General features: G+C 41.5%; 1 protein-coding gene and 1 long non-coding RNA gene across 20 annotated transcripts in view; both read left to right on the top strand.

Annotated features, from left to right (window-relative positions):
• ST3GAL3 (ST3 beta-galactoside alpha-2,3-sialyltransferase 3) overlaps nt 1-21,368 on the top strand; it is a 183,185-nt gene that overhangs the window by 93,604 nt on the left and 68,213 nt on the right. For all 19 annotated transcript variants that reach the window (XM_068199119.1, XM_068199120.1, XM_068199117.1 and 16 more), the window contains one exon: nt 18,411-18,505. In XM_068199119.1, coding sequence (XP_068055220.1) covers nt 18,411-18,505 — 95 coding nt within the window. The remainder of the gene's footprint in view (nt 1-18,410; nt 18,506-21,368) is intronic.
• On the top strand, nt 1,463-14,245 carry LOC137479516 (uncharacterized). Its single transcript, XR_011002303.1, has 3 exons — nt 1,463-1,662; nt 12,990-13,161; nt 13,756-14,245. It is a non-coding gene; the product is annotated as an uncharacterized lncRNA (long non-coding RNA).

Genomic DNA, 21,368 nt, shown 5'->3' on the forward strand with positions numbered 1-21,368 from the left:
TTTGAACAACCTCTCTGCACAGCCTGTTTCTGTGTTTGACCACCCTAGTAGTATTATTATTTCCAATGGAATTTCTTGCATTTCAGTTTTTTCCCACTGCCCTGTGTGATGTGTACCCCTGAGAAGAGTCTCTCTGCCTGCTTGACTGCCCCTGTCAGGTGTTCATGCACACTGATCAGAGCCCCCTGAGCCTTCTGTGCTCAAGGCTGAGCAATCCCCGCTCTCTCAGCCTCCCCTCGTGGCAGATGCTCCAATCCTTTAATCATCTTAGCTCGCTGGACTTGTTCCAGTGTGTCTCTCTGTAGAGGGGAGCCCAGCAATGCCCCAGCCCTGCAGCAGAGCCCCCGTGGTGCTGAGCCAGGGGAAGGGTCCCCCACCCTGGGGGCTGTTGGCTGCCTTTGCCACAAGGGTGCAACCCTGGCTCGTGTTCGTCTTGTCCAGCAGGACCCTCACCTTTGCTTGTCACACAGCCAGTGCCCCATATCAGTGATACCTTGAATAAAGGCCTCATTCATCTTTTAAGTTATCTTTCTTCCTTCAGTTTCCTTAATTACACCCTTGCTAATCATTTAAAAAGAGCCCCATTGATCACGAGGTAGACTACCACGGAAGCTGTCACTAAAACTGCTTGGAGGGTGGATTCTTCGTCATGCTTCTGCCCATAATAGCAAGTATTTTTTGTAAGTTAGAGGCATTTTGTTTTCATTTGTATAGACAGGAAGGAAGGTGGAGGACAGAATGCTTCTGACTGAAGCTTTAGCTCTCCTCCTTGTTGCAATTTGTAAAGCTGCTCTCATATTTTTCAGCTTTCAAGCCTGATATGCTGAGGAACTAACTTCAGAACAGTGAAATATCTCTGAGCAGTCCCTAGTCTCTCTCACACCACTAAACTAATCAGTGCTAAATCACCCATCCTAGGCTGTATATATCCAGGAATTTTAAAGAGGCTTGAGAATGTAAAGATTGAGCTGCTAAGCAAAATGAGCAGTCTCTCATTAAAGTCGGACTTTCAGCTGCAGGAATGAAAGAAACGAATGTATTACCTAAACTTGCCAATAGACTTGAAAAACCACAACACAATAAATATGCTTTACCAGGAAAACTCTTTAAAAGGAATGCTAAAAATAGACCTCTAATCATCTAGGTGACCATGGTATGTCAGATCAGCACGACTCCTGTCATTCAATGTGATGCAGTGTGAACCTATTGGAATTTTTCTATATATGTAGTGGCTCAGACCTCACAATTCAGTGCCCTTTTCTTCTTTGTTGTGACCTGTTGCATCACTTATGACAATTCATTGTGCTTTCCTTATACTGCCTTGTATCTGCTTTTTCCCTCCATTTACAGCTGTTTTGTTCTCCCCATCTTCTTTTTACTTGCTTCATTACTAAGCTTCAAGGACTACTGTCAGATGGATTCCAAGCAGATTGTAGAAGTGTGACTCTGAAATATGGTTTTAAAAAGTAAACTCTCTAGTCCAAGTCACTAGAGCCTGTCCCATTGTCTGTGGAATCCTGTGTCTATGGCTTTTCTTGTTATGCCTTCCTGGTGATGTTTTCTGAGCTGATGTGATGTGACTTTACAGGAGCAGGTGGAAGAAGTGTGACAAATTAAAACTGGTGGTCTTTTAGGTTACTTCAGCCAACAGCCTTTACCACTGTCAAGCTGGGTCTTCTCAAAATGTGTTTTTTCACTGCACTCCTTCACAGGTCCTTCAGAAGCTCTTTCACACCAGTTCTGTGAAGCCTCCTTTAGAAGGAGGCCCAAAGTGCTCAGGCACTGGTCCCGTGCTCTTCCTCTTACCCCTAAGAGGAGGCAGTACTAAGAAGAGGCAGTGGTAGAGAAGATTTGTGTGTCTGCAAATCTGCTTCAGATTTGATTTCTGATCTACTCCAAAATAAAATCATAGCATGTCTAAGAAGGACAGGTTTTGTATGGACAAAAATGTGCATTTTTTCCTCTGCATTTATTTTGCAGAGGAAATACTATAGGTGTGTACAATGTAGTGAATGTTAGAAAAGCGGTAAATTGCATTAATATTAAACCTTCTTGGCTTTCAATTAAATGGAAATAGATCATGTTTCAAACTAGTCTCATGTTATACACTTTATTAAGACAGGATCTGAAAGAGAGATGTAACATCATAAACTAATACTAATATAGAAGTAATAAAACTTCTATAGTTACAGTAGATTTAAAAAAAAGGTAAGAATGTGAATTCTTGCTCTTTGATTTTGAAGCTGATTGAGGTTGGGAAGAAACTGTGTCTCTGGTCAGTTTATTCCACTATGGCTTAGCACAAAGTTATTTTACATTTGTGGGAAGTAAGCTGCTGGTTTTTGTTTTAGGTGGGATTGCTTATCTGATTTGGTGTAGCCTTGATGTTTGAAGTAATACATGTCCTACTGTCATCTGAGTAAAAACATGTGCAGCTGTACACATCTTATTCATAGCCTTTTTCCAAACCTACCAGCTAATCTAATCTCAGTTAATTGTTTGAGTGATTTCAGTGTCTACCAGAGGTAATTTGTCAACACTTCCCACACAAGATGGGGTTTTAAGTAATTATTGCTGGATCAAAGCATATGTATTCCTGTACCTCCTGCAGGTCCATAGGGACAACATGTGAATGTCTGAGTCAAAGCTGTACAGAAAGTGGGAGAGTGTCTCTATGGTCACCTACTCTTGTGCTGTCAGATTGAGACTCTGAAGTTGCTCAGTTGGCCAGGGTTGTAGTAGCACTTCTCCTCTTCCTGTGCCTGACTTGTTCACATGCTAGTTCTTTGACAGCTGCAGGACATTGCTGGAGAGGAAGTTTTCTTGTGTCTGAGCTTCATTCCCACGCTAGCTAAAGCTGAAGAGGAGGAATGTGGATCTTGGTCATTTGTGTCTGGACAGACCTCATCTCCTAATGAAATATGTCTTTTTAATAGCTGGTTTTTGACTCCTTGTGTGCAGCTGCTGAAGAACATTGGCCTTCTCAAAAGAGCAGGAGAGGATCTCTTGAAGCAGTTGGTAGCTTCAAGCTGGTAATTCAGCCATAAATGCTGTTTCTTATTCAGTGCAGTCTGTGGATGTAGTGACTTCATGTTTTTCACCAGCTGGAAGCCCAGACCATTTCCTGAGTGTGCCATGGTTTCTGTGCATGTTCCTGGTTTCCAGAAAGCAGCTGGGGTTTACTGTATGTGTATGGCCCTTCAGTCCTATACAGATCACAGAACCATACAAGAGTTTGTGTTGGAAGGGACCTTAAAGATCATCTAGTCCACTCATCCCTACCATGGGCAGGGACACCTTCCACTAGACCAGGCTGATTCCAAGCCCCATTCAACCTCTCCTTGAACACTCCAGCCCTCTCTCATCCTTGTGGCCCTTCTCTCACTCCAGCAAGTCCATGTCCTTCCCTGGAATTTGTAATGGTCAGGAACTACAATGTGCAGCAAGAGCTTTTCAGTCATAGGCCATAAATCTGAAACTTCCCAGCCATCTTAGCAGCCAGAAGCATCTTAGGAAAGCTGTCCTCTGTGAACACAGGAGGCAGCTGGACTCCTTATGAGATGGGAGAGGCAATACCATCTGCGATTCTTGCCAGTTTAAATGTTGCTGAATGGTCTGCCAGGCCAAAAAGGAGAAGGTGCTCACCTGATGGGTAGGAGCAAGTGGCTTGAGGTAGACATCAGGGGAGCCAGTTGGAAGCTTTAGGAGGTACAGTATGAACACACATAAGGAACATAATAAGTTGATGTAAAGACTTCTGTTGTACAGAGGTGGAGTGTACTTCCCAGATGAGAGCTGCATGAAACGAAATTTCTTCAAGCTTGGTAATGTCAGATCCCAAAGGCAGAATAAGGGAAGACCTTGAGGGCAAAGAGGGATTGGGAGGTAGGGGACAATGTGATTGCTGAGGCAGCTGGAAGGAGATACGATCTTACGTGGGGGGTCTTCTGGTTGAACTGCACTGAATTTACCTTTGGCTTTTACTACAGGGAAAAAAAGGTAGAAAGGAAAAATCATTGATATAGTCTTTCTGCATAATGTGTTTCTACTTAACATGCATCAGAAAAAAAAATATTCAGTTCTTTGTGCATCAGGTCATATACCTGGGCAATTCCTTGCCAAAGCATGTGACAGCTGCAAATTGTCTGTACAAATTCCAGAGGAGTCTGAACAAACATTTGGAGGAGGGATCCATTGCTGGGAGGGAAAGGGGGGTTGCTGATTAGACAAACCACATCAAGCTCAGGAAATCCACTCAGCTGAAAATGTTTGAAAGCTGTGTGAATGTTAGGGAGGAAATATTTTATCTCTTTGCCCTGCTCTTGCTTTACCTTGGACATCCATTTATTGCCATTTTTGGGAAAGAGATTTTGAACTCTGATCTGTCCCAGCACAGTCTCACTTGCATCGTTAGGTGGGATTTTCCTTACTGCTGGGCAATCAAGCTGATGAATTCTTAAAAAAAAAAAATCCCAAGCTAAAAATCAAGCAACACCTTTTTTCCCCCTCCCTCAGAGACAACTAGTTCTGGTACAGTAACTATAATTACCAGGAGAGCACAGCCGTGACCCCTGTGCCTGTCCTGGGGTTGGTGCTGGTGGCTGGCGCAGCTCAGTGCCTCGAGGTCACTGCCCTCAGTCCAGGCTCTTCACGTGCATTTCAAGAAGCATCCACAATAGCTTTCAGTGGGTGGTAACTGTGAGTAGAGCAGACAGTTTGTTCAGATTTGTGCTTTGCACAGATTTAGCATGCTCTTGGTATCAAAAGAAGCAAGGAGCCATGGAACAAAAGTTCGCTCAAAGTGTTACAGATTTTCCAAAGCTGTGCTGGCCCCAGGCAGGTTTGGAAGCAATTTGTTGATACTCCTGCACATAAGCCTGTTCTGATTTCTACTAGACCTGCTCTTGTATTTTTATTCCTAATATCTGTTTGCAGGGAGATACTAATCCCTCTAACTAAGGGCACCATTTTTCAAAGTTCAGCTGATAAAAATTGACGGACCTGTTCTGCTGCCTCTAAAGCTTGGTATCAGCAGAGGAGCTGTCAATTTGATTCACTCCATGACTGGCCAAGATATTAAAATGAAAACCACTGCTGCAGAGCATGTATCAGGTTGTCATGGTGGGAAAACATGCACTGGGAATACTCATTGCTACAAGACAATAATGGTAACATGAGTCACCTGATTTGTTGAGAAGACTGGTTACTACACAGTTTCTTTTGAATTCAGCAAAGTGCTGATTGTCTCTGAAAATCTTCAGTCACTTGTAGCCTGTGGTTTAGATGGTGACATTTACACAGCACTGATGTGAGAACCTGCAGGTTTTATGGAGGTGTTGCTTGCGAACGTCACAGCCAAGTGCCCTTAGTCTGCAGCTCAGGGAAAGCAAAATGTCCACTGGAAAGGTACAGTTTAGGAGGGCTGAGCATGAGCATTTCAGAGGCAGGGAGAGTAATGTGTGATGATTCTGTACTGTTTTCTCTCTCCACAGCTGGCTGTTTGAACACTTGCCCACAGAGCACCCATAAATACTTATGGGAAGTTCTCCTTTTGGCCAACAGCATTGCTATTTTGCTGGCTAATGCAAATCTGCTATTTCTCTTGTCATTGAGATCAGCAGATACTTGGCTAACGTAGTCCTTCAACTTTTCTGTTTAGACAAGGAAATTTAAGAATATCCTGACTTAGATGGGGTTGTGAGCTTTAATTTTTTTTTAACTACTCTAAGTTATATGGGGAAATTATTTTTAGAAAAACAAGTATTTGGGAAAATTTTTGAAGGGCAGTCACAACATTTTATAGGATTTTCTTACATCTTTAGAAAAAAGTTGTTATTAATGATTGCCATTATTTATTTATTTAGTGGGTTGAAGCATAGCTTTCCTGTTATTTGTTGTATTGTACATCTCTAAGTGCAAAGAAGCGACTAAGTATTTGTTGATTTATTGGAGGGTAGAGGTATTTAAAACAAAAAGATATTAGAAATAGCTGGTGATTAAGATTACTTATCATTTATGTTATGGTCTTCATTTTCTTTGCCAGTGCATTTCGAAGCTTTCACTTTACAGGCTGAGAGTTTTCATGCCTTTTTTCAGTTTTTCTTAAGAAGGTGATTGTTTTGTTAAAAGTAAGATTAAATGAGAACAAAATTACTACAATTTGTCATTTTAATGGAGAGATTTCTTGCGCTGTCACACCAAGCGTGTCTGCTTCCAAAATGTCTGTGGTGAAAAGTTTAATACTTCTAAGAAGTGGAAAGAAAACACAGAACACCTTCTCTATGACAGATGTAAATTGAGAGTAGTTGTTTGTAGAGTGCCATCTAAGTGGTTAGACAAACATAAGTGAGCAAACAAAAGAATGAGAAAAAAACCCCCAAAACTGGATGATGTTAAGAAAATACAGTGAATAGACTGAATTCCAGGCCAAGACAGAGACTAGCTGGTGGAGGCTCTAGAGCACAAGTACTGTGAGGAGCTGCTGAGGGAGCTGGGGGCATTTAGCCTAGAGAAAAAAAGGCTCAAAGGGAACCTCATCACTCTCTACAGGACAAGAGACTGAAAGGATGTTCTAGTGTTGTGGGTGTCCTTCTCTTCTCCAGTATAAGAGGAAATGGCCTCGAGTTGTGCCAGGGGAAGTTTAGATTGGATATTAGGAAAATTTCTCCACCAAAATCAAGCAGTGGAACAAGCTGCCTAGGGAGGTAACTCCCTCCACCATCGCTGGAGGGAGTTAAAGGACATTTAGATGTGGCACTTGGGGACATGGTTTAGTGGTGGCCTTGGGAGGGGTGGGTTAATGGTTGGACTCGATCTTAGAGGTCTTTTCCAACCTAAATGATTCTGATTCTTTTGTGTCTCCCTGATGGATTAATGGAGATGCTGAGTTACTCTCTGTACTTTGTTCCACCCACACTCTAAGGGTATGGAAAACTCCCGGGTGTGGCAGGATTTCTGTGTCAGCTGGCAGTGCTGCACACTGGAACTGCTTCATGTTGGTTTGCCTGAGGGGGTCACTGGAAGAGTATCAATTGTAGGAGTGCATTTATTGATGCTTTCTACAAAGGCTGAATGCGGTTGACGCAATTAAACGTCGCTACTGGGACAAAAGTAGTGGATCAGCAATGTTCACTTCTCTTTGTAATATTCAGGAGCAAATACAAATGTTGATGATGAATACGCCTGCAGCATTTCTTTGGTTTTGGAATTGGAATCACGCAGACTGCACTTTGTCCATGTGCTAGAGCTCCCTTTGATAACAGCCAAAGATGTGTAATTTTAACTTCAGCCGTTCTGTCTTGTTTTCTTTCCCACAGCTGTAGGAGAAGTGCTTTCTCTATCAAGGATACTGAAAGAGAAGGCATATTTGTGTGAGGTTTTTATCTCCTCATCTTCACCATAACCATTTCCTTTAGTAGCTAATAATACTAAGTATTAGTTTCAGCGACTTACATAAATCTCAAATGCATAAACCAGCAGTATCCTTTATTCTGCAGTTTTTTCTTGTGGGAAGTTGTTGAAATGAACTATCTCATTGAAAAACTCCATTCCTGGAATGAGGAGGACTGTTGTACCATTCTTCAAGTGGAGCAATAAGAACTGGGAGGGTGTCTCTGCTTTGATTAGTGAGTCAGGGAGGATATCCAGATTTATATCACTTTAGAGGGTAGGCTTTTAAGAGCATGCCTCGTGCTTCAGGTATCCATCAAGCCTCTTGGCAGAGTCCTTTGAAGTTACTGCTGTGGGTACTGTTGCTGCTGCACGGTCTCTTGCCAGGTGTGTGATGAATTTGGACATAGGGACACAGCAGAGCAGAGGGCCCTGTTTGGATGAGGCCAGTGAGTTTGCTGGCTGGAAGGACAGGACTTATTTTTCACACTTGTTTTTCAGGTAGGACCACATGGTTTCTGGTTCTTTACTTCATCAGAGTAAAGTCTCACCTGCAGTCTCTATTCCCAGCCTAATCTCCAACTCAAGCCAGACACTTTCCGTGTGGGATGATGAGGAAAGGATGTAGCTGTCTGTGCTGGCACTGTTTGCAGCTTTCTCCACAGCACCCACTTGCTCTGTGAGTCAGTAAATCCTTTTGGTTTTGTCAGGTGGCCTCTTGCATGGAAACTCTTCCATGTCCAGTCTCTGTGCCTTATCTCTGGAAACAGTACCTAGAAAGAGATTTTACAGGCTCAGAGTCTTACCCTTGGTTTGTTAAAATACTTGTTTATTTTTAGAGCCATGGGACCAAAGGGGAGAGGCGTATATTAAATAGTGCTGATATTATCTGAGAGGTTTTAATGCATGTTGCTTTACAGATCACCACTCTTAAGCTAAGGGCTGGAATTAATAAGGTGACAGAGGAGCCAGAAAATTACATTAAACTGGACATGAGGTCTGTGTCAACCCTATCAAGTGTTATCTCCAGTTACAGAAGTGCTTCTGGCACCTAGGGGGACAGGTCCCTCTTTCCACTTGGGCTTTTGGCTTTTTTGTTCAGGCTTTCAGTGAAATCCTTGGAGATTTTTGCATCTGGTTAAAGGAATAAAAACGCCTCTGTCTGAATCTTAAATAGTAACAACTGGCTGCCCCCCACTTTGTTCTGCACTACAATGTGAAGTCTATTGTGCAGCAGAGAAACAGAAATGCATCTGGAATTTTTCCTGTTGAGATTGATATGGATCTCATTAATAGCAGCTTTGTGATCTATCTGTAATTGTTTTTCAGCAAGTGAAATTATTCTGATAGTAATGTTTGGGGGCTTTTTTGTGTACATTCTGCAAATGCACATCTGGTGGCTCTACCTAGGCACTTAAAGCTACATTATCCTGTTTCACCTAATAGAAGGAAAAAAGCTTATTCTCTGGTTGGATGAATGATGCTGCTTTGATTTCTTGGCAAGCTTGAAAATCACATAACTGCTCCTTGAACAACTTCCTACAAGAAGGAGCATGACAAGCTAAATTGTTTATGCCTTAGGAATTTGTGCAATAGAAAACATTTCCACTCTCACTGTTTTTTAAGTTAGGATGTCCAACTGCTGAATGGTGCAAGCCATGGTGTGGATTCCAGCCAAAAAGCATTGTCCAATTTCAAGGTGTTTGGGGAGAGCTGTGCTGCCCAGCATCTCCTATGCTTGCCCAATACCTCCTATACTTTCAGTCCTTTCTTGTTTCCACTGCAAATTTTATTCTCATTTCTAGTTCTTATCTTCCTGTTTTCTCAAATGAACTGCAGACCTGATATGATATGGTCATTGCTATGCTAGTTTTTCACATGAAATGCACATTGTGATAACTTTAAAAAAATCTTTTGAAAACAACTGACAAAAAATTGTAAGAAACATCTGTATAATTGTCTTTGAGCATCAATTTGTGGTGTGCAAAGAAGATTCACTTCTTGTCTTTGTTTCTTTGCATTTAATTGCCTGTCTTGTGTGCTGTAGGCAGCTGTCAGAGCAATAGTTTCTGCAGACTTTTTTTCCCTCACGGTTACTGTTTTCCTCTCATTTCCTGTTGGTGTGTGAAAGCAAGCTTGTCCCTTGCCTGCATTTTCACTGGGGAAAGCTCTGGATCACCTTAAAGTCACTGTAGGGAGTTGCACTGATGAGAATTGCAACCTGCAAATAGTAATAATGAGTCAGGACAGAAAACTCATGCAGTTGAAAAAGAATGGTTTCTTTTTATTCCTCCTCAGGTTTCTGAGCATTTTTTGGTTATTGAGGTCTCATTTCCAACTATAAGTCTAGAAAAATATTTTGTATTTGCTGTGGGATTTTTTTAACATGAAGGCTGAGATTCTCCCAGGAGTGTGATATGAGGAACTGTGTCGCGCAGAGCTTTTCGGAATATTGCCCTACATGTAAAGAAATCAGAAGAGCTCACAAGACTTCTGTTAATGCCACGTGTATTTCACAACAGACTAATGTTTTCCATATCATGTTAATAGGAATTTTTTGTCTAGCTTCTAAAATGGCACTGGTCATTCCAGAAGTGTATGAGCCTTGAAAAAATTAAAGACTCTTTTCACTCAGATCAACCCATCTGTTTCAGTTACAATTATTGACATTTCTTCTTCTAGCATCCTCACTCCTGTAAGACTTATGCAGGGAACTTTTGCCCCAAGTGGATTTTTGACCTGGATAAGAGCAATGGGCCAGAGGTGAAGGAACATCAGGCATTCAGAAATGGAATTAATTATGAAGTCCAGTCTTCTGTCTATGCAGACACCAAATCATAAACCCCTTTCATAAAATGACCAAGCTTCACATCAAGTAATTTGTTTTGTGCTTTTCTGTCTTCATTAGCTTCCATAACAAAGCTTTTCTGGATTTTTTTAAACATTGATGACCTTATTTTTGTCTTTAGCTGTTTGTATCAGGATCAAGTCACACTCATTTTGTGCTTAGTTGTTCATTAGCTTCAACAGCTCTTTCCCTTCTGTGCCACATCCCCTGTGCTGTACATCAACAGAGCAGTCACACCAGGTCTGTGCTTGGCTGTGCTGAGCAATATGTGCATTTTTCACTTAGCTGATGGGGGAAGGCTCTTTTTCATCTGTGTCCTGTTTCCTATATATAGACCAATTTCTTTACAGCATTGAGTGTTCCAGGCTCCTTCTGCAGTGACATAATTACTTGTGAAGTAATGAATGAAGGCCACTCAAAATTTTACTATTTCCTCCTATGAGTTGAAATCTGAAGATTGGTCTGAGACAGTAGGATAAACTCAAGATAGGCATATACATTAAATAATGTGATAGGAGAAAATGAGATCAGAGGCTTTTGAAACAGAGAAGTGCAATTTATTGGGCTCCACCATAAGACTACTGGCAGCTCAGGACAGTCAGACATGGCCAGTGGGGCAAGAATGAGCAGTGAGTGGCAATGACAGGGATTAAGTTCTCTCTGCAGGAAGGATAAAGAGAACATTAAGTTGGCTTTATAAAAGTAATGTGCAGTCACTGCGTTTAACAGAGTGGTTAATTAGTGTGATGAAAGACAACAGGTCTGTCTTGGGAACTGTGCCCGTCCTCTGCAGTCTTTTGGAATGTGCTACATCTTCACCAGAAAAAAAAAGATCGCCTGGATACCCTGCCTTTTGGCAGTGCAGTGTTGCGCAGCAGCAGACCCTACATGACTGCTCTCCGTCTGGGGTTCCTTAGAAAGCACAGTCCCCTTCCTGTTCCAGCAGAATATTAACAGGAACATAATTGTGCTAAACTCTGGCCAACTGGCAGAGTTGCTGGCTGGCATCTTCTATGGGAGCCAACTCTTTCTTCTTGGGAGAAGTATTGGATCTTTCACCTTCCCTCTTCATCTCATTTTTTGTTTGCACAGAAGGCTTTGGAAACCCAGGCAGTAATTGCAGTCTGCTTTTGCTCACCTTCATCATGTTTCCAAATACCACATAATCTCCTCTATTTGGCTCAGTGCTCCCTCAGAGTTCTTGAACCTCCCACCTGGCTTTTTGTAGGAAGAATGAGCTGTAATTCAATCTTGCATCATTGACAATAACACATGAGAAACAAGCTATGACATTGAAATGATGTTAGAGGACTGGTTTTTAAACTAACAGACTGTGTGTTGTTGAGAAGTTAGCTTTTCACCCTTGCATAACTGTGTTTTGGTATTAGAGAGTTTTGTGAACAATGACAAATTTTGCATGTTGTCGTATAAGCTACAGCATGAGGCAGGTCAGGACAAAGTTTCTGCCTGGTCTGAATTTTATAGTTTTTGGTTGTTTGTTTTTTTTTTTTTTTTTTTTTTTTTTCCCCAAGAGATAGCCAACCTTTAAACCAAGCTTCTTGTTATTTTTATGCATGCATGTTTGTTTTTTGTCTGAAATGTTTGGAAAATCAGGAGGAAAGTGTGAGGATTTCATCAGAGCAGGGAAACTGATTTCTTTTTGTCTTTAATATTTAGTTTATCTGAAAACTTTTCCAGTCCCCATGACTAATTGCATTATGTGGGTAAGCTGCTTGGGACACTTTGTTGGACTTTATGCATGTCAGAACACAGTCAGTGAGCAGGAGGGACTGAGCCAATATGAAATCATTCTTTGATTTTGTGCCTTGGTGGTGCCATAAGCCCAAGACATTAATGACTGCAGAAAGGTTAAACTTTACGTGTCTTCCTGTTTATCACAAAGGTGCGGGGTACAAACAGAAAGCACTCTTGGCAGGCAGCAGGCTGGAAAATCCGTGTGCAGCTTATCTGCAGTGATTGTACTGAAATTTGATTACCATATATGTAGAGAAATACTTAAGAAGTGCAAGGAGTATGAAGGGCAGCTCTCGATTCTCAGCTACAGCAGACTGTAGCTTGGCTAGTTGGTCACCTCCTGGCAATGTTAGCCCAGTATGAAAGTGGTTTTAGACGAAATAGACCTGTGCAGAGCTTTAAAAGATCATCTATTTGCATTTCCCTCTAAAAAGTAGGCACAGCTATGGCTAAATGGTGTTTAATAGATATAAACTTGTTAAAAATAATATAATCAAATCAGAAAACAGCATAGTTGATGTGAGTTCTATAATCCATGTCCAGACAATTGATTTCAATGTGTAATGATCCCAAGCATAAGAAACTTTTTTTTAATGATTAAGTTTTCTTTGCTGCATTTTAGGACTGATGTTACTACTTCTCTTTACCAGGGATATAAAGATTTTATCTGTTGCTCTTTTGCAGCAGCCTTGTAATATTTATCATGTACTCTTCCAGTTTTTTCTATACTAAACAAAGTTTTTTTTTTTTGTAGCTTTCCTCAGACATCATGTTTTCTAGACCTTAGATGTTTTTCAGAGTCTCCTATGGCCTTTTTTCAGTTTGTTCATGTTTCTCACATGAGGCCCAGAATTGGACATGGTCCTTGAGTTGATGCTTTCTGATCTTGAATAAAGTAGACTATTTAACAGGTTTTACAGCTGTAATAGTTACATTTTTCATTCATGATAGGATGTTTATCTTTCCTGCAAGAGTGTAATAATGTTCTTTGTATGAGCCACAGTGCAGAGGATGGGAGCCTTTTAAGATCCATCTCAGAGCAGCTGGTCCAGCTCTAAATAGAGCAATGAGAAAATGAGAAAGGGGCTGCACTGATGAGTTTAAACAACCTACTAGGTGATGGAGAGCAGAGGGCAAGAAGGCTGAAGATGTTCCAGAGTGCCTCAAAGGTACAGAGCAATCATTCACAGGGAAGTAGGCAGGGATAACTGCTACATGTTCTGTGGAGTTTGGGTTCAGTTGATTTTATCTGCCCTTTCCTTTGCTTATGGAATAAAGCCTGTTCAAAGTCATCTTTTTGGAGTGGTGGTGACATTTACTGCAGAGCACTGTTCTGCTGTGTAATTCAGTGGTGTCAGTATGGGGAGTGGCCAAGTAGCTGAGAACTTTGCAGCCTGAGACAGCTGCAGATACACTCAAGGGTCTGTAGGCACAGAGAGCAGGAGAGATGAGTGGGGATCTGTGGTGATCTCTTTGCAAGATCACACTCTCTTGTAAAGAGTTAGGTGGTCTCAAATGGCACTGGTAGGGTGCTCTGACCAGCCATTCCTCAGTGCTAAGTTCTCTCTACCATATTATTTTATTTTAGACTTCTGCAGTTCATTAAGATCAACTTAATTTTTGGCCTGATCTGTGCTGTTAAAGATATTCTTCTTGCAGCCATCTTTTTTTTGGGGGGGACTTGTTTGCTGGTATATGAAAAGTAGTATGTTAGTTGTAGGATGGGGTTAATCCTTATTAATGCGGATTCTTAAATTTTTCAGCTCCTTGAGGAATCTTTGAGCTGCTTGGATTTTTGGCAGAGGATTAATGTCAATAAGAAATGTAAAATCAGGATGTCACAAACCTCCTCATTCCTATGCTGTCACACCATGCTGCTCCCCAGAGAAGGGAGGCAAGGGAGACAGTATACCTCTAGGTCTCAGTAAGGAAAAAGGAAAAGGTTAGTTTAGATTCTCTCTCTTCATAAATGCCTGTGTCAGGGCTAATGATTCAGCACTCAAGGGCTTCAGTTTGTATTTAATTAATAACATTGGTAGACTTTGTGCCTTCTGTCTAACCATGGATGCTTTTGATCATCTGCAAACAGAAGATAGAAGTCATGCCAGAACAAATAAATAAATTATGTGTGGTTTAAAAAAAGAGAAAGAAGCCATTCCTGCTCCTTTACAAATGCAATGTGCACAGGTTCTCCACAGCATTAGGTTTTAGCACTGTTTGGCTTTTTTTCTTTCAGCTTTGAGTTCTCCAGCACTACCGATTCTCCTTAATTAAAGAGTAAACAAAAGCACAGGTCAGCTTAAAGGAGGATTTTTTTAAAAAAGGGAATATCTGAAATACAACCTCACAGTGGAGTTTAGTGGCTGCCAGTCTGCATTTCCTTGGTGTTGTGGTTCCTTAGAAATGTGGTGCTATCTCTCCTTTACTCATTCAGGAACTTGACCTTTCCTTCATGCCTCCTTGTTGAAACCAAAGACACATAAATCAGTTTATTTTACCATCTCTGAGATGTAGCTTTTTCTCTTCTACACATTTATGTATTAATTGCCTGGAAAGCAATTAATATTGCAGGAATAGGGAGCAGATTCTAATCAAGATTCAGTGTCTAAAATTGTCCCATAGCTACCTTGCATAGTGACTGCAAGATACTTTGGGAAGTTAGTGCTGCTTATGCTGAGTACTTCAGTGCTCATCAAAGAGGAGTAGCTGTGAAGTGGTCTCAGTATCAGGGACAAAATGGAATGGCTAAAAAACTTGGCTGGGGAGCTTCTGGCAGGCTAGCTCAGCCTTCAGAAATTCTTTGGGGTCACAACTCTTCTTGTCAGGGAGGAAAGAACTGGAAATGTAATGTTTTGTCACATAAGCCAGAATCCCATAGGCCCAAATATATATCACATTTTTGTGTGATTATAGATTCCTGTTCAAGAACAGTTTCTGGCAGAACGTTTGCTTCCTTTCACTGTGCATGGTGACAAATTGTTAGAGATTTTATTACTGTCTTTGTGTGAGGAATTCAAACTTGAGAACTAGGAGAGATTTGTTTTGTACCTCACAATTATCATGTCAAGCATTTAGTCCATTTAGATGTCATTTGTGTTTTAGCAGGCTATGCCATTCAAACTAGAGATTGTAGATGCTTGGCATTTCTCTCTCAAATTACACAGGTCATAAGTGTGTGCCACAAGCAGCCAAATTCCTCAACTTTTCAGCTTGTCACGTGCAATGAGATTGCATTATGTCTGTTCTGGAATTTGGGGTAGAGAGGAAGTGCTTAAAATTTAAAACTGAAAAATCAAAGCTTTCGCTTTCTGTGCCATTTTCTGAAGGAGCACAAACCTATTTTGGGTCTGGAGCTGTGGTTGCCAGTGAAGCCAACCTTCCTTTAGGCAGCTGTGACAGGCAAAATGCAGCATCCAGTACTGAGCTGCTCAGTACATGCAGAGTTTTAACATCGTTCAGAAACATTTGCTTGTTCTGTTTGACAAACTCCCATGCATTCCTTGGAATGTATTTGAGGTGCTCTGCAGAGAGCATTCCCATGGCCTGTTTGAGGCAAATCCCAGTATTTCCTAAAGGGTCCTGGAATACGCCAGATGCAGTTCAGAGCTGAGACAGAACAGCCATGCTCCTGGAGAGTCTGGCAGACAGCATTTCCCTGTCACTGCTGGACATCAGCTCTGGCTTGCTCTGATTTATTGAGGTGGCAAAGCGCATGAGCTTACAGCATTCATAATTTCTTAATATTTCCAAAACAGAATTACTTTCAAGATTTGTAGGAGCAAAATATCTTCTAATTTGCTCCCTTTTTTCCCATATGGATATAATATTTCCCCAAAACTGTTCTTCCTCCTTCTTAAATGAAGCAAAAGTATAAGTTAAAAGTCCATTTCTATGGCCCTGTATACAGGAGTATTAAATATTACCAAATAATAGTAGCTAGTCTAAGGCTATTGTGTTCTTTGCTAGAAAAATCCCTACATTTACTTGTAGCAAATACAATAAAAAGGCCAATGATCATTTCACTCTTTCTTTGGCATCACTTTGGTGCCCTGGTTGTCACATGCAGAAATGATACCATAGGGCATTCAGCTTCAGCTGATTTTGGGGACTCCCCTGGGGTCCAGGGAGTCTTGGGAGGATCTGACTTCCCTCCTGGTTTTACCAGGCAGCTTTTGTAGATGGAAATCTGCATTAGGGAGAGGCACTCCCTTATTCCACATCAGACTGCTGTAAATTGTCTTTTCCAGATGTATCACTTGCAAACAGGCCTGTTATTTGCATATATAAATAACACCAGCTTCTGAGTTAGGCACGACCTTATAGCCTGTAGCTTCTTTCTCATGAAGCTGGTGAACTGAGCTGGCAAAGGTTTTATTTACGCTGCACCTCTGGAATCCTCTTGTTTCTTGAGAAGAGAATAAAACCTGCTCATGTATGCATTTTCTGAAGCATCCAAGTTTTTCCTGGAGACTGCATGTCACAGCAGCAACCAGAGTAGCTTGGTGAGCTAACAAAGTAGCCCCAAGGTGCTGGTGAGCCCCAGGCAATGCTGTCATCCCTCACTGCAGCTGCTGCCTGGGGAGAACGGGGACCATTCTGCTGAGAGTTCAGGGGGTGGCTGTAGAGGAAGGGCTGTGAGCATCTATGCTGTAGCCCTTCAGCTTATAAAAGCTCTTGCATTGCATGACAGTCCTGCAAAGATTCCTCCTGTTGATGTTGGAAGGAGGTGGAGGTAAGTTTCTGGAAACCCCCCTGGGAAACATAATAATTATATGTTGGTGTACCAAGATATGTGAGGAAACATTGAACTAATTTGTCAGGTTATTGAAGTTTCTAGGATATTGTCAGAGTAAATGTGTTGCAGTTAATACTGTATTGTTCTGTATTTGTTTTTAAATAGGCCTGTGGGTTGTTTTTACTTAAAAGCTTCAGAAGCTCTAATATATCTAACATACCTCCCCCACCTTTTCCCAGATAAGGTTATATATATACTTTTGTAATACTCAGCTCTGGAAAAAACTTTCCTTACCTTCTAGATCAGCCATGTCATCTGTGCATCTTGCTTTTATGGTTATAGATGATCTTATTAAAGATTGCATGAGTGGACGTGAAGCAGTATGCATGGGTGAATCTGAGTCTTCTTGTTTTCTTAAATTCTCGTGGTCTCTTTCCCCTTTCCATAGATTTCTCCATCTGTGGTTTACTGGGCATCTATGATAGGACTTCACTTTGATCAGTTTATAATTTGGATTTCATTCCTTCTTTTCCTCACTGTGCTGCTATCTGAAATTTTTGCTCTGTACCTGGCTGTGGCATAGTGTAGATGAGTTTATCCTAAATCAGGTAGTTCAAAGGTTATCTGGCTGCAGTAAGAGTTGCATGCTGGGTACAGAAACAGCCTGAAGGGAGAGCTAAACCCATGGGTTGCATCTGTCCTGCTCCCATGTGTAGGTTGGCCAAGCTGGACCTATTTCAGGGGCATGTACCTTGTTTAGTAGTGGAGGTGTTTTCTCTGACTCTGAACATGTACGTTCCTTTTCATGGTGGGATTGATTTTGATCCAGAACATCTCTGCTACTGTTTTGATATGATTGAATGAACAGATTTCTAATAGCATTAACATACTTTCTAGTATACTTGATACACTCAGAAATGGTCCCATATGGAAGTTAATGTTTCTGTATTTGCTAATTGTTCCCTTTTCTCTGGCCACTGTAGTAATCGTTTCTAGAAGAGACAAATTTTTACTAGCTGCTCTGTGTGCGTGTTGAGGGTATAATTAGGATAATGTATTTCCATAATGACATGGTTAAGAAGGACTAGGTCTCTCTTTTGTAAGGGATTCTGGATAGATCATAACTGTTTGGTTTGGCAGGAACCTCTCTTGAATCATTTATGTGTTGATGAATGCTGAAGAAGGCACTGAATTTCCATTTCCTTTCTCTGTAAACTACAAGCTTTTTCATGATCTCCTGAACTGTTTTCTTGCCTGTGTGGTGATAGCTGCTGTTTATGTGCACGAGTGAGGCCAAAGCAGACTCCTCACACACTCACACAGACAGCACATAAACTGGCTTGGGCTCACAAAGCTGGAAGTCAAACTGCCTAAACCCTGCTTGCAATTTACAATTTATTGTAGCTAAATTAATAGCCAAACAGTACTGGGGCAGTTTTAAATTGTTGAGTGGAAGTGATTGCTAGGTTCACGACTTGAGTGATTTGAGTGTCCTTGTGGCACAAATTCTGGCAGGTTTGTTTCACTGCAGTCGTCTTTGGGTAAAAGTAAAATCTTCCACATTACTTTGTTGCCAGTGACAATGTAGAATCAGCATTTAGGTATGGATTTTCTCAACATTCCTGCAGAAGTTTATCCTTCCTAGTTCAGGAGTTAATATCTTTCTCATTTTGGTTTTCTTAGGTTCTCGAAGCCGGCACCAATGTTCTTGGACGATTCCTTCAGGAAATGGGCACGTATCAGGGACTTTGTACCCCCCTTTGGAATTAAAGGACAAGGTATGAGAAAACTACAGCTGTTGGAGAAGAAGGTGTTCTGCAGATGCTGACCCATTTTCTTTTCTGTTTTGAAAACTCAGGTGGTCCTTTGGGCTCAGTTTATTTCCCCAGTGTGAGAGAATTATTGTATGTGTAGTTCTCAGAAATGCAGAAGGGTTTTTACAGCTGGATCATGGACCTCGGAGGCTGGCCTTAGGGAAGATGGTTTAGTACATGTGAAGAATTAGTGCAACAATGGCAATTTAGACCAACAGCCACATTCTAGAAGAAGCATTTTGACATTGGCTGCCAGAAGACCTTGTAGCAGCTTTGCTGACAGCAGCAGAGGGTTCAAACTGGTTTGAAGTACCTTTAAGTCAGTAATTCTCTAAAGAACAGGAAAGATGCCTTGGGCTTGACCATTAAAACAAATCTTCATTTTCTTATCATAGAATTTTATAGTTGGTCTACTTATTTACTTATATAACAAGTAGGAAAAGTATGTTCAGATGCTTTGATGATAATTTTAATATGCTCTATCCTCCAGTTGGAGCAAGGCAGAAGGGGCTGTGTCTCAAGTGTGCTGTGGGAAAGCAGGAGTGGTGGTTGGTGGATGAGATGGGAGCCAGTAGGCCACCCAGGAGATGATCTGTTTTGGGGTGACAAGCTCCCACCTGTCTCACATGTGCAATCACAGCCTCTCTGTCCGAGTGGTGGTGGAGCAGAAGGCTTGTGCTCACTGCAGTGATTTGCTGCAGACTATCTGAGGTCCTGTGTATTTAACAAGTTTTTGTGGCATTGCATCAACTTGGAATTTTTTTTTCCCCTGACAAACTCAAGATTACAGATAATCCTGTAGGAATTTAAATACCTGGTGGAGAAATACTGCAGCCACAGAAAGCTTGGCTCTGTGTCTCTACCTGGAAGCAGATGTGGTAGTTGTGGAACAATCTCTAATCAAATCAAAGGCTCTACTGACAAATTGCTTTTGGCTTGCATCAGTTCCCTTCTTTGTTTTGTCCATTCCTTGTCCAGTCAGTCTTTTGCAGCTCAATAGGAAGCTAATTACTGTCCTCTAAATTAGCCAGGAGAGTTTGCAGCAAAGAACTAACAGTGGCAGCACAAGTGGGAGGCTGCTGTGACCACAGGAGGGCTTGTCCCCTTCTAACCAGCACACAAGGTATACAAAGCTAGGGCAAGATGCCTGGCCAGTGTGGAGGTGGAATTTGCAGGTTACATGTGATGTCAGCTAGACCTAATAAAAATCATTCCATTAAACTGAATCCAAATGGAGAAATTCACCAAAAGCGAATGACAGAATGGCTCTGGCAGCCTTCTCTCTGGGTTTGTTGCCAGCTTGTATCACCACTGCAATGTTATGTAAATCTGGTGTTTTATATTGGATTTCCTCAGTTAAAAAGAGAAATGAGAAATTGCCATTATTTAAATGGCTGTGAGCTGAAGCCATGGGACAGAAACCGTTGAATAGGTTATTTTTTTAACACCCTCCTGGGACTGAATTTTCTGCCAAGTTTCAGTCTAGAGCAAGTTCTGTGTGTGGGAGGGTTGAATTATAAATCTGTGTAGCCCCGGATTTCTAATGGCCGCGCTGACAGGCTGTGAGTCCTAGCGATGCGAATGGCGCCCTTTCATGTTACACATCACTTGAAATTCTTGCATCAGTCTTTTCTGGCTGTCCCATGGGATGCATTTGGGCTCAGACAACTGATTGGATGATGGAATCAGCACCTCATTAGGGCTTTCAGTCAGGGCAATCTAATGATATCCAAACAAATTATCCAGGCAGGCAGAGTGGAGCTCAGTCACGTGCTGGTGCAAGGTGAAGACTGTCAGAGCTGGGATGTGCATGGGAAAAGGAGTAGTCAGGGTGGCTGAGAAAGTGTAGAGAGATGTGGCTGTGTTGAAACAGACGGGGCAGGAGCTCTGCTCTGGGTGTTAGGCAGCCCCATGACACTGTCAGCTGGGATTTCCGGCGTGCACCATGCTGGGAACGGTGGTTGGTGTTTATAGACACCAACTGAGCTGAGATGGTAATGGGAAGACCTTGCTGAGAACTGTGGTGAATGTCACCTGCTGTTTTTAAGTCACTGTGATCTGTTCCAAGTGCAAAATGGCTTTTTGTTTGTTTGGGTCTTTTGGGTCTTTTTAGTTTGTTTTTTTTTGTGTTTGAAGTAGAGCTGCAGGATGAGCTCACTTTCAGTGATGCTGCATGTTCCAAGGAACTTCTAGAAACTAATCTGTGGTAGCTTGAAAATGCTACAGTTATGAAACCAAGGGATTCTTAGTAGCTTGGAAGCTAATCCACCATTTCTGCTTTCTTTTGTTAAAGTTTCTATTCTTACCTAAGTTTTGCTTTGCTTTGTCTCTGAAAAAAAAAAGCTGAATTAAGTCCTTTTTATCCATCACTTTGTGTTTACTGGTCCAAGAAAGGACAGTTCCACGATTGCAAGAATGAGTCTTGCAATATTTAGGGGAAAGCAGCTTTTGAGGAGTATTGTCTACTGGGCTGCACTAATTTGGAATAACACGTCTCCGTGAATTACATGTAAAAGAGTAGAAATGTCTCAGAAATTTTCAGGGCAGGACTACTGCTCTTTAAAGGTTATCATATCAAAGAGAAGGTAGTATGCTGATCATTTTGACACAGTCCATCAGAGATTTTCATTTTCTTTGATGAGAATCTGATTGTAAAGACAGCTCTCCTATCTCCAGATGCTTAAAAGTACTCAGTACAATATAAAGTTTAACAGTGCTTCTTTGTGAAAGATTTCTCACTCCTTCACTCCAGTGGTTATTTTCTGATTTGGCCATCAGCCCAGGCAAGGAGGTTTTATGGACAGAGTGCTCCATTCTTGGCAAGAGC

Source organism: Anomalospiza imberbis, chromosome 9 (assembly GCF_031753505.1).
Source record: "Anomalospiza imberbis isolate Cuckoo-Finch-1a 21T00152 chromosome 9, ASM3175350v1, whole genome shotgun sequence".
Taxonomy (NCBI): domain Eukaryota; kingdom Metazoa; phylum Chordata; class Aves; order Passeriformes; family Viduidae; genus Anomalospiza; species Anomalospiza imberbis.